The 14,152-nt window shown below is 45.1% G+C and overlaps 1 protein-coding gene across 1 annotated transcript in view; it reads left to right on the top strand.

Annotated features, from left to right (window-relative positions):
* The window catches only part of LOC144505239 (dedicator of cytokinesis protein 2-like), a 618,318-nt gene that overhangs the window by 385,917 nt on the left and 218,249 nt on the right, over nucleotides 1–14,152 (top strand). The window contains exon 28 of the mRNA XM_078231263.1: nucleotides 12,046–12,144. Coding sequence (XP_078087389.1) covers nucleotides 12,046–12,144 — 99 coding nt within the window. The remainder of the gene's footprint in view (nucleotides 1–12,045; nucleotides 12,145–14,152) is intronic.

Here is a 14,152-nt window from a genome sequence, read left to right as displayed (position 1 = left end):
TTAACATAGATTAGCAAAGAGACATGGGGTAGGATTTTATAGCCTCGCTCATCCCGAAACCATAAAATCCTGTCTGAGGTCAATGGACCTTCCCATTGTTCGTCCCTTGCCCGCTCCGATTCCCGTGGCGGCCGGGTCGATAACATTTTGGCCCATGTATCATGAGTCTCTTAGATTCTGGGAAATTGAAGGTCAATTTTAACTTAACCTGCTTGTTGGGAATGGAGAAGGTTTGCTTTGGCATCTATCTTACACGTCCAGCTCCCAGTTTACATGCCTCATTGATTTCAATAAGTGTTCGACTCATTTCCCCACTGGCAAGTGACATCAAAATTGGTGTTTCTGTCAGTTGACACTGAACAGCGTTACTCTGACACTGAGCCATCCATTTAAACCAGAGATACCAAAGTTCGCTTTGACACTTTGTAATGAGCACTAAATCCTTGTCTTTATGTCTTTATAATCCTGTCAGGCCCTCACATGACCGCTGCTCATCATGGCAGCTCTTCATGGGATTTTCTCTGTGTTTTCATTCTATATCTATAGCTTTTTGGCTTTCTCAACCCCAATCTCCAGAAGGAGCTTTCTGCGACTAACATGATAGCCTGTGTCTCGGAGTCAATAACCCTCCAACACCTCTATCAGCATGTTGATAGCCAAGCAGGGTATCAGATTCTACTCTTGCCCGATAATCTTCACGTGTGCATTTTCCAACAGAGGTCACTGAATGAACCCCAGCTGATTTTTCTTCTCCCAAACCCACAGCTTGGCATTATGACATGGCACTGACCCATGTGAGAATAGCCAGTCAGCGCAGATCAACAATAACAGCAAATGCATTTATATTGCACCTTGAGCACAGTGCAAAATTTCAAGGAATTTCGCAGGCACTTTATCAGGTAACGACTGACACTGAGCCAAAGGAGGATGCAGTAGGTTAAAAAAACTGTGCTGAAGAAGTAGAATTGAAGGAGCATTTTAAAGAAGGGGAGAGAGAGAGAGAGACCAAGAGGTGATAAGGTTTAGGACGGAAATTCCAGAATTAGGGATTAATAAGTTGAAGAGAGCCATAATTGAACTTAGAACCTTCTTCGTCTGAACAAATGGTGCAAGTTATCCATTGGCTCAGCAGGCCAAGACAACAGTCTCTGAAGTGATTTCCATTTTCCTCCAGCAGACATAGATTCTTTCCACCCACAACACGGAGCAGTAATTAAGGGGACACACACAAAATGTTCGTGCAATTACACCTGTTGAAAAAGATAAGAGAGATTTGATAGAGCTTGAGAATTACCTTCTCCACCCACTCAGCTAATAGTTCAGAGAGAATAATGAGAAAAAGGAGTCAAATTGACAGGGCGGAGGAGGGTGGGAGGGAGAGAGGATGGATCAGAGGCTGACAGAATCGCTGTTTCAAATTAAGAGATTCCTAGTTAATTGAAAACAGACTATTATTTCACCTCTGAACAGGATAGTCCCAGGAGGCTCAGCTATTGGAAGTGGAGAATATTATCAAACAGCTCAAATGAGACAGTTTGGGGCTTTGGTGCTCACTGCTCTGACAAATATATCGAAAAGATATTCAGTAATTTAAATAAGATAAACTCTTGAGATGCCTGCTTTGAGCTGCAGTGCCTTCTACACATGAACTATTGTAAATTCCTCAGACTTATTGGAAGTAGAGTCATGGTGGAAAATTGGGATAAATTCACAACTAATCTGTGGAAGTGAGTAAGTGTTCAACCTACAGAACAGGACTCAGGAGACAGTAGAACATGCTGGTATGGATCCATTTGAATGGAAATTAGAAACATTACTTGCAGTCAGAAAATAACACTTTGAGATAGAGTAAATGCGTCATTTGAGGCATATAACTTTGGAAAAAGGGTGCTTGGGAAGAACAGTGAGTTTGGATCTCTGGGTCCTAAGGCTCTCCACCAGTGGATTTCCCCCACAACATAGTTGGGCCTATTGTAGACTAAATTATAGATATTGATTGCTAGTTGACAACTCCATCATCCTATCATGTCATGATCAGAGTTTTAACAGGACTTCGATCTTCTATTATCGATATTGCTAATATTCCTATGGTCATTTCTGGCTTTTTATTTTCCCTATTCAGTGTTTGTCGTAATGAGATATTCATTTGCTAGCTTCTTGAGGTCGCTAATATTGATCACTTTTGTTGGGATTTTATTCCATAAAGCAATATGGGCTCATAATGTGGTAACATTGCAGTGTACATTCTCTCGGGCACAAGCAGGGTTAGAAGGATTATACATCCAAAGCAATGCATAAGCAGTTAAGACTTGTGTCACTGGAGTTGAGAAGGTGAAATAATTAACCTTTAGGGCCAACTGATAGTGATCTTCAACATTTTGAAGTGTTACGATAAGGTGAATGGTGATAGAGTTCTGCTGTATCTTAGGGAGATGATAAGACAGCACAGATTTAAGCTTATCACAAATGGGCAGGTAGGAAAATATTCCTTTACACAAAAGGTAGAGTATAGAATTCTCTGCCAAAGGCTGCCAGTGAAAGAGCTGACCGATTCTTATAAAAGTGAGCTAAATAGTTGCTTGCAAAAAGAGAACTATAGAAGATAAAGGTAAGCAAACAGGAGAGTGGAATCAGATTAGGGGCTCATGGAGAAAAAACACACACAGATTTGGTGAGCTGAAAGGACTGCTTCCATGCTGGAATATTCTATCATTTTACAATTCCATGACAAACATTTTCTTTCAATCTCTAACGTTGCCTGATCTTTGACAGTTTTGTACTTTCCCGAGTGCAATCAATGGGCCCGATTTTACCATTGCGTCGCGCCTGTTTTCGGGCACGAAAACGTGGTAAAGTCGGGTGTGAGGCCATTAACGCGATCCGCGCCCGCGTCCGCGCAGATTGCCACTTTACCGAAACCCAGGAATGGCGGCGATCTGCTTCGCACCCAAAATTGAATTAATGAACTGGCCGCCCAACTTTATCAGCATTTCCCCCTTTACCATCGCGTTTGCCAATCCGGAATGGTGCCGTAATGGACCTGCTAAATAAAAGTCTGAATCGGACGCTCCAGCTGCTGAAGGGCGCGTTCAGAGCTTCCAACGGCTCTCTGACTCAGATCAGTGGTAGGGGGGAGGAGGGAGGCGGGTCAGATCATTGTCTGGTTGGGGGGGTGGAGGGGAGTGAGGCAAGATCGTTGTCTGGTTGGGGGGGGGAGGAGGACGGGGTGGGTCAGATGTATCTCTGGGCAGGGGGTGGGGGGGATGAGGCCAGATCATTCTCTGAGGTGGGGGGATGAGTGAGGCCAGACCATTCTCTGGGGGGGAGTGTGGGGGGTGAGTGAGGCCAGATCGTTCTCTGGGGCGGGGGGGGGGGGTGGGGGGGAGGCCAGATCGTTGTCTGGGGGGGGAGGAGGGAGGCAAGTAAGATGTATCTCTGGTGGGGGTGGGGGGGTGGGGGGGGGGGGGGGGGGGGCCGATCGCTCACTGGTGGGGGGGGGCAGATGGATCTCTGGTGGGGGGTGGGGTCAGATGGATCTCTGGTGGGGTGGGCGGGGAGGGCAGGGGGCTCCGCTGCCACTCTGTGGGCGATCGGTGGGGGGGGTGGAGGGGGGCAGGGGTGGCGATCGATCTGGGTAGCGGGGGGGTTGATAAGGGGGATGGTGATGTCTGTGGGTAGTGGGGGGAGTGGATAAGGGGGACAGCGACGTGTGTGGGTAATGGGGTGGGTGGATAAGAGGGACAGTGATGTGTGTGTGCACCATCGCTCCCGCATTTAGCTCCCGAGCCACTTTCTCCGCTTTCTGTGGCCCGAGAGCGATCTGACATGGGCGCGCTTTTTCAATTTTTTTCCAACTGCGCATGCGCAGTTCAGAGCTCCGATCGTTTCAGGCGCGCTAAGCCCTGTCCACAGCACGAATGGGACCCGCAATTTTTTTTTCAGGCTGAGTGCGTATGGGGGCACCTGAAAGCAGATTTCTAAGTCAGATCTGCATTACGCCCAGATTCAGCACTTAGAATGAAAATGGTAAAATCGGGCCCTATGTTTCAGTTAGATGCTCAACTTTTATCTACATCATCTGTGGTCTTCTCTTTGTCTCCTCTACTGTGGTTAGAAGTAGTCTTACTTGAGAAAGGATATATTGGCACTGGTGGGGGTGCAAAGGAGATTCACTAGGTTGATTCCGGAGTTGAGAGGGTTGGCTTATGAGGAGAGGCTGAGTAGACTGGGGCTATACTCATTGGAATTTAGAAGAATGAGGGGGGAATCTTATAGAAACATATAAAATTATGAAGGGAATAGATAAAATAGAAGCAGGGAGGTTGTTAGAAGCAGTGGGTGAAACCAGAACTAGGGGGCATGGCCTCAAAATAAGGGGGAGCAGATTTAGGACTGAGTTGAGGAGGAACTTCTTCAACGAAAGGGTTGTGGATCTGTGGAATTCCCTGCCCAGTGAAGCAGTTGAGACTGCCTCATTGAATGTTTTTAAGGCAAAGATAAATAGATTTTTGAACAGTAAAGGAATTAAGGGCAATGCTGAGCGGGCAGTTAAGTGGAGCTGAGTCCACAGTAAGATCAGCCATGATCTTATTGAATGGCAGAGCAGGCTCGAGGGGCCAAATGGCCTACTCCTAGTTCTAATGTTCTTAGTCCAGGCCCTGGGGCCTTCAATCACAATACTATTTTGTTGCTTGCCAGCATTCTTGTGTCCAACTTTCAGCAGTGGACATGTATGTTACAAAACCACTTTAGCTATATTACTCGGTGCGTAAAACAAATGTCTGTGCATTTGGTAAAAAGAAAAGCATAGCCAGTTTAATCAGAACCTTCCTGGATACCAGGAGAAGGTCAGCAATACCTAAAGTTCATTGTGTAATGTACAGAACATGACAACCAATTTGCTCACATCAAAGTCCTCCCAACAACAAGATCATCTGTTTTAATGATTGGTTGAGGAATAAATATTGACTCGGACACAAGGGAGAACTGACCTATTTTTTAAAAGAATAGAGATGAGACATATGTCCACTAATGAAGGTTACTGTTCATTTACTGCCTCAGAAGCAGAAAGATTACATCATTGGTGGTGCAGCATGCCCTCAGTACTGCACTGAAGAATATTTCCTCATGTCTCTAAATTAAGCTAACCATTGTTGATCGTCCTCTCTTTGTAATAACTACTTGATTTTCTTATAAAGTGACGCTACTGATGGGTAATCCACTTAGGCCTTGTTCACAGTTAGCTTTTGCTGTGCTGATGCATGTCAGTGGTTGCGTATTGCAGATTTCCAAGCACCAGCCTCATTCTCCCCAGCTCTGGGTTTGGAGTTCAAATGCTCATATCGGCTTGCTAGACCAGAAAAAGGAAACCACCCTGGTGTCTTGTGCACACTTGCTGCTCAGATTGTGACCTGCAAGCGACTTTCCTTTAAGTGTGCCTCAGGTCCGTGTGGGAGAGTAGGCTTGAGTTTTGTCCCGCTTCCGATGGCTGCTCTCAAATTGCATGAAAAAAAGGCGGAGGAATTATTTTCTTTATACTAATGTGCCAACTGCAATGACTGGAAAGTACGCCATTAATACTGAAGTGACCTTTGACTGGATTAATCACTGCACATCAATCTTTTCCCCTTGGACATCACATCATCACTTGCTGCCTGCTAATCTATTATGCCTTCACCTACTGTGGCTCATTAGTAAAGTCTTGCCTTTTGCTTTCACACTGCAGACCCAAGTCATGTCCTTATTTCAGCTTTCTCGCTGCTTCCCACTTCATCGCCTGCTGTGTCTTCAATACATAGACAGCTTCAGAAGATCAGTTTATTTTCCCAGTTTGCTCTCTGCAAAAGCTGATTCAGAGCCTTGTTGTCTCTGCTTAGCAACTAGTGAAGTTATCAAAAGGACTAATATCAGACATATGTATTACTGCACATTTCCAGTCTTTGTGCTGAAGGCCTTTATGTAAATCACAGAACCAACAGTGGCAGGGCTTCTCTGAGAAGGTACAGATTCATAGGAAGGATAGAAATATCTTTTGTTCTCCGTAACTGCATTTCCATTTAATGTAGGTGTGATTGGGGCCACTTAATGAATGAATGCTGTTGATTTATCAGTGTGTACTATCTGCAAAGGCAGTGGCGTAGTGATATTTTCACTGGACTTATAATCCAGAGAGCCAGGGTAATGCTCTGGGCCATGGTTTGAATCCCACCGTAGCAAATTTAAAAATATCTGGAATTAAAAGTCTAATGATGACCGAGAAACCATTGTCGATTATCATTAGGAAAAAAAACGTTTGGTTCCCAAGTCCATTTAAGGAAGGAAATCTGTCATCCTTACCTGGTCTGGCCTACATGGACTCAAGACACACAGCAATGTGGTTGATTTTTAACTGCCCTCTGAAATGGCCTAACAAGCCACTCAGTTGAAGGGCAATTAGGGATGCGTAACAAATGCTGGCCCACCCAGTGACGCCCACATCCCATGAATGAATAATAACAACTCATAACACAAAAGGGTAAACTCATTACTGGCTTCTTCAGCAGCAGTTCTTTCCAACACTAGAAGGACAAAGACATGGGATACTATCATGATTTAAAGATTAATAAATGGTCCTTCATCATCACTGAGTTAGAACACTGGAATTTCCTAACTAATGGCTTTCAGGCACACTTCCATGGTTTGCAAGATCGCTCATCAAGTTCATTTTGAGATGGGCAATAAATGCCAGCCTTGCCAGCAATGCCAACAATGTATATTACATTGGTCTCCATATTTCCTGTGACCTGTGTGGGCGGCACGGTAGCACAGTGGTTAGCACTGCTGCTTCACAGCTCCAGGGTCCCGGGTTCGATTCCCGGCTCGGGTCACTGTCTGTGTGGAGTTTGCACATTCTCCTCGTGTCTGCGTGGGTTTCCTCCGGGTGCTCCGGTTTCCTCCCACAGTCCAAAGATGTGCAGGTTAGGTTGATTGGCCAGGTTAAAAATTGCCCCTTGGAGTCCTGGGATGCATAGGTTAGAGGGATTAGCGGGTAAATATGTGGGGGTAGGGCCTGGGTGGGATTGTGGTCGGTGCAGACTCGATGGGCCGAATGGCCTCCTTCTGCACTGTAGGGTTTCTATGATTCTATCTATGACCTCCAGCAGAAGATGCTTGTTGGATATGGTTCTGAGTCGGGGTCAAGGTTTCGCTCGGTCTTTGCATGCAACCCAATTTACTGAATGTCAGCAGTCTATATGAGCAGTCTAGCAAAAGTAATGCAGCCAAGCACAATCTGCTGCTTGTGTGGCACTTCCAGTGGAGGTTCATGGACAGCAGATCAGAAGTAAACATAGAAATATAGAAGATAGGAGCAGGAGGAGGCCATTTGGTCCTTCGAGCCTGCTCCGCCATTCGTTACGATCATGGCTGATCATCCAACTCAATAGCCTAATCCTGCTTTTTCCCCATAACCTTTGATCCCATTCGCCCCAAGTGCCATACCCAGCCGCCTCTTGAATACAGTCAATGTTTTGGCATCAACTACTTCCTGTGGTAATGAATTCCACAGGCTCACCACTCTTTGGGTGAAGAAATGTCTCCTCACCTCCATCCTAAATGGTCTACCCTGAATCCTTAGACTGTGACCCCTGGTTCTGTACTCCCCCGCCATTGGGAATATCCTCCCTGCATCTACCCTGTCCAGTCCTGTTAGAATTTTATAAGCCACTACGAGATCCCCCCTCATTCGTCTGAACTCTAGCGGAAACAATCCTAACCTAGTCAATCTCTTCTCATACATCAGTCCCGCCATCCCCGGAATCAGCCTGGTAAATCTTTGCTGCACTCCCTCGAGAGCAAGAACATCCTTCCTCAGAAAAGGAGACCAAAACTGCGCACAATACTCCAGGTGTGGCCTCACCAAGGCCCTGTATAATTGCAACAACACATCCCTGCTCCTGTTCTTGAAACCTCTTGCAATGAAGGCCAACATGCCATTTGCCTTCTTTACCGCCTGCTGCACCTGCCATACTTACCTTCAGTAACTGGTGCACAAGGACACCTAGGTCCTGCTACACACTCCACTCCCCCAATTTACAGCCATTCATGTAGTAATCTGCCTTCTTGCTTTTGCTTCCAAAGCGAATAACCTCATATTTATCCAAATTATACTGCATCTGCCATTGATTTGCCCACTCACCCAACCTGTCCAGATCATCCTGAAGGACCTCTGCATCCTCGTCACAGTTCACCCTCCCACCCAACTTGGTATCATCTGCAAACTTTGAGATGTTGCATTTTGTTCCCTCATCCAAATCACTAATATATATTGTGAATAGCTGGGGTCCCAGGACCGATCCCTGTGGCACCTCATAGTTACTGCCTGCCAATTTGAAAGTACCCATTATTTCCTACTCTTTGTTTCCTCTCTGCCAACCAGTTTTCTATCCATCTCAATACACTTCCCCCAATCCCATGTGCTTTAATCTTGCACGATAATCTCTCATGCAGGACTTGTCAAACGCTTTCTGAAAGTCCAAATATACCACATCAACTGGTTCCCCCTTGTTAACTCTACCAGTTACATCTTCAAAGAATTCCAACAGATTTGTCAAGCATGATTTCCCCTTCATAAATCCATGCTGACTCTATCTGATCCTGCCACTGCTTTCTAAGTAGGAACTAGATCCTGAAATCAAAAATAATATAATGCAATTACGAATGCATAGAACATAGAACAGTACAGCACAGAACAGGCCCTTCGGCCCACGATGTTGCACCGAGCTTTATCTGAAACTGGATAACCCAAGGCTGCATGTTGGATCATTTTTGTCATAAAATCTTCTGTAATTCGTAATGGCGTGGCACACAAAAGCAGGCGATAAACTGGTCCCACATCTTCCCTGTGGAAATGTCCATACAAGATATCCACAGTCCAGTGCCGAACTGCATGAATCTCCTAGAGATCAGGGCTGTCTCAGTGGTTAAAACTAAAACAAACTGGTGAAGTAAAACAGGTTGGAGCTATGATGCGACATTGGGACAGCTGAGATGAGGCTCCACTCTGCACTTAACCCTGAGAGCTTGATGCTGGTATTGAGTGTCCTGAAATGTAGAACGTTCCATTCCACAGCACTGGCACCATAAGAGAGCAAGAACCTCCAAAAGTATTTAAGAAGGGACATCTTCTGAAAGGTCAATAAGTAAGTTCACCAGGATTGAATTCACCTGTATCCCAGAATAGATGTCGAACTGTGAAAAGTACAGCAAATGCAAAAATGACAGTTGCAAGTGAAGGGACTGGCCATATTCCTCAGCTGTGTTCTCTCTCTTTTGGCTTTGAAACTTTGCTGAAGGATGTTTCACACCTCCCACTCTCCCAAGGCACCTCTGAGTAAACAAAGTCACCAATCTGGAATACCCGCCTGCTCTCAATAATAGAAATGAATGACAATAAAACAAAAATTGCTTGGCATTCCCAGAGCCATCCTTAATCTTTGTTTTGCTGCCTCAAATTTCTATTTCATTGTCCCGACTTCCCTTCTGAATACAATCCTTTCCCTGTCTCACAGCCTGGTATCAAGCGCTGTAAACTGCCTTGTACCTTCTGATTAAACTGCATGACACTGACCTCGAAACGCTGCTCTCAGCTTCTAACTGGACGTGACAGCACGATTTCTCAGTCACCTCCTGGGATTAACGTGGCAATTCTGGGACGGGGACATTGCACAACACATTGTGATGTTAGCTGCAACTTTCAAGTTAATGAAATTTAAGGTGCTTGTGGTTGATGCACCAACTTTGGATGTGAATTTCAAACATGAATATTTCAGCTCGATGATTTTTATGCAGTGCTTCTGGAATATTTCTAAATTTAAAGTGTGACTTATATTGGTGCTGATTATCTTTTGCATTAACTGCTATTCATGTTAAGGATTAATTTTCAGTTTCTCAAATGAATTTGGTGCCCTGCTCACTGTGGCACGTAACTGGTTTGCTCCTTGACTGCACTGATTCAGCTGATATTACCTTAGACCTTGGGTGGCGTGTCCCAGTTGGGCCTCTGCACTCTTGTGTTGGAGATGGGGTGGCCAGCGGTGGAAGGGGCAAGGCTAGCTCTTCAACTTGCCCCAGCTGTAAAAGTGACATTGCCCTTTATAGAAACAGCCAGATTTTTATTTCCTTGACATAAGTTTCCAGGCAATTTGTTGCAGTAATGCTGGATGAAGGATAAATATGGGCCAGGACATCTGGAGAACTCCTCTGCCCTTCTTCAAATAGTGCCTTGGGATCTCGTATGTCCGTCTGAGAGGCCAGATGCGGCCTCAGTTTAACATCTGATCTGAAAGATGTTACTTCTGGCAGTGTACCAACTCTATCAGTACTGCACCAGAGTGTCAGCCAGCCTAGATTATGTGCTCTAGTCTACAGACTGCGATAAAAGGGTCTGACTCCAGAGCCAAATGAGTTTGCCGATCTCATTCCAGTTAACGTGCATGGCCCCACTGCACTACACAGCATCTGATGTGCCACTTTGGAGGAGGTCAGTGCTAAACTGTTGCAAAAGCTGAAACAACCAGTGACTGACAACTTTGGTGTGAACAACAATCTCAAGTTACCTGGCGACAGTGCCGTTTCTCAATGCCACATGGATCTTCAGATTTGTGGAATAGACAAGGTCAACTCTGGCTTTGTACTGCTAACCATTTTGAACATTCTTTATGAAGGCTCTCAGAATGGCCTCTCCCACTGCTCTGTTCTGGTGCAGTTGCTGTGAGCTGGAGCTGGGGAGGAATGATGTGGCTCACCTGAAGAAGGGGCTCAGAGCCTCGAAAGCTTGTGTGGCTTTTGCTACCAAATAAACCTGTTGGACTTTAACCTGGTGTTGTTAAACTTCTTGCTGGGGAGGAAGCCAGAGTAAATTGCGTCCTGGGCAAATCCCTACCTCCTTTAAACATCCAGCAGGGTGGGCAATGGACAGGGAAAACACGACTGTCAATTTTTATAGCTGGATATTTCTCTTTCCAATTTTCCTTGATCCTTTGCCCTAGACCAGTCTTAAAACAGCTGGTAAAAATTTAAGGAAGTCGGAATTAAAAGTAATATATATCAGGGATCCTCCTCTTGGGCGTTACCCCATGACCCTCATGTCTCATAGCCACGTTTCTAAGTAATTTTAAACTCAACTCAAAATACTCGAGCCTTGATTCTGTTTTATCAAAGGGAAAAGTTCAATGAGTAGGAAGTACAGATTAAAGTAAGGTTGGGCGTTGGGGCGGTGAGTGATAAATTGCATGCACCATAATCTAGCAAAGCAGATCACCCAACCAGTTATTGAACCTGTCCAAATGTGGGGAGAGGAGAGTGTAATAATAGACAACCTGGATGAGTGAGTGGGCCACATGAGTGGCCCTCCTTCATCTCAGTGGGCCGGAAGATTGAAATCAGGCTTGTTCACTAATCAAGACCCCCATATATAAGATTAAATATATTTAATACATGCTGAATATTTCATAAAGAGTTACAGAAAATGCACAAGCATTCATACATTAGTAGAACTACCATCAAATTCAAATGGTAAAAGCAAAATAAATATTTATGCTTTGATTGGGCGCATGGCTCTCACGGTCAGTGTTGTGTGCCATCAGCATGCACCTCTCTACACTTGCCCTTGCTTTATGTGCCGATTGTTTTAGTCACACTGATAGGAACAAAACCCCGTGGATGGAAACCAGCGGAATCTGGTAACCCTCCATGTGGGCAACAGTCACAAAATGTCTCGTGGGCCGCACTCAGAAACTTGATGGACCGCATGTGGCCCACAACTGCACTGTGCCCAGCACTGGTGCAGGATTTAATCCCACCCTTCATTTTCCTACCTGGAGTTGTGTAATCCTGCTTTGAAAGCATCAAAAACGTACCTTGGCGCAAGCACTGGCTGTGATCATGGTTGTCACATTAAAGAATTGGGCATCTGTCGCTGCTGGTTTGTTTGCTGAAATGAAGAGAAAGAGATAGAAATAGAAACTGCATTTAAATAGCATCCTTTATGGTGTTTCTCCATTGCAGAGTAACTTTGTGGCGTGCATGACTGCAATCCTCAAGCAGATGGGCAACCTGCATTACTCCTATTACCTGGAATCCTTCCATACAAACCAAGACTTGGTGGTGAGTAAGACCTTTCTGTTCCTCATGTGTGGGCAATTTACCTGTCACCTGCCCTTTGAAATTAAAATTGGCTGGTATGATGTTGTTGGCATCACAGAGACGTGGCTGCAAGGGGATCAGGGCTGGGATCTAAATATCCAAGGATATGTGTCCTATCGGAAGAACAGGCAGATGGGCAAAGGGGGCAGGGTTGCATTGTTAGTAAGGAATGAAGTTAAATCGATAGCAAGAAGTGATATAGGATCAGAAGGCAAACAGGTAGGGCGGTCATGGAACCTTTACAGATTAAAGGGGAGGAGGTGCTCGCTGTCTTGAGGCAAATCAGAGTGGATAAATCCCCAGGACCGGACAGGGTATTCCTACGGACCTTGAGGGAAGCAAGTGTCGAACTTGCAGGGGCCCTGGCAGACATATTTAAAATGTCAGTATTCACGGGGGAGGTGCCGGATGTTTGGAGGGTGGCTCATGTTGTTCTAAAAGAAATCCGGGAAATTATAGGCCACAAAAATCAAGTTACAGAATACTGATTAGAATGCGAATCCCTACAGCCAGCCAGATCTTAAAGATACAGATACTGTGGGTGGAGGGAGCATTAAGCACAGGTTAAAGAGATGTGTATTGTATCCAGACAGGACAGCCTGCAAGTCCAGGAGGCAAGCTGTGGGGGTTACTGATAATGTGACTTGATTTTTGTGGTAAACTTGATAAAGTGGTAAACTTGATTTTTGTGTCTCTGTGCCCTGTTTGAGAGCACATTTCCACTCCACCTGACGAAGGAGCAGCGCTCCGAAAGCTAATGGTATTTGCTACCAAATAAACCTGTTGGACTTTAACCTGGTGTTGTTAAAACTCTTACTGTGTTCACCCCAGTCCAACGCCGGCATCTCCACATCAATGGAAGAAGGCAGAGAGTGGTTGGGGAGGATTGCTTCTCTGAGTGGAGGCCTGTGACTAGTGGTGTGCCGCAGGGATGGGTGTTGAGTCCATTGTTGTTTGTCATCTATATCAATGATCTGGATGATAATGTGGTAAATTGGATCAGCAAGATTGCTGATGATACAAAGATTGGAGGTGTAGTGGACAGTGAGGAAGGTTTTCAAAGCTTGCGGAGGAATTTGGACCAGCTAGAAAAATGGGCTGAAAAATGGCAAATGGAATTTAACGCAGACAAGTGTGAGATATTGCACTTTGGAAGGACAAACCAAAGAAGAACGTACAGGGTAAATGGTAGGACTCTGAAGAGTGCAGTTGAACAGAGGGATCTGGGAGTACAGGTACAGAATTCCCTAAAAGTGACGTCACAGGTGGATAGGGTTGTAAAGAGTGCCTTTGGTACATTGGCCTTTATAAATCGGAGTATCGAGTATAAAAGTTGGAGTGTTATGGTAAGGTTATATAAGGCATTGGTCAGGCCGAATTTAGAGTATTGTGTACAGTTTTGGTCACCTAGTTACAGGAAGGATGTAAATAAGGTTGAAAGAGTGCAGAGAAGGTTCACAAGGATGTTGCAGGGACTTGAGAAGATGAGTTACAGAGAGAGATTGAATAGGTTGGGACTTTATTCCCTGGAGCGTAGAAGAATGAGGGGAGATTTGATAGAGGTGTACAAGATTTTGATGGGTATAGATATAGTGAATGCAAGCAGGCTTTTTCCGCTGAGGCTAGGGGAGAAAAAAACCAGAGGGCATGGATTAAGGGTGAAAGGAGAAAAGTTTAAAGGGAATATTAGGGGGGGCTTCTTCACGCAGAGAGTGGTGGGAGTGTGGAATGAGCTACCGGATAAAGTGGTAAATGCGGGGTCACTTTTAACATTTAAGAAAAAGTTGGACGGGTTCATGGATGAGAAGCGTGTGGAGGGATATGGTCCAAGTGCAGGTCAGTGGGACTAGGCAAAAAATGGTTCGGCACAGACAAGAAGGGCCAAAAGGCCTGTTTCTGAGCTGTAATTTTCTATGGTTCTATGGTATAGAATCTCTGTGGGTCGAGTTGAGGAATCGCTAAGGTAAAA

Source organism: Mustelus asterias, chromosome 16, assembly GCF_964213995.1.
Source record: "Mustelus asterias chromosome 16, sMusAst1.hap1.1, whole genome shotgun sequence".
NCBI classification, from domain to species: Eukaryota; Metazoa; Chordata; class Chondrichthyes; order Carcharhiniformes; family Triakidae; genus Mustelus; species Mustelus asterias.
Note: the sequence above shows the minus strand (reverse complement) of the source record. Positions and strands in the feature narration are given on the sequence as shown.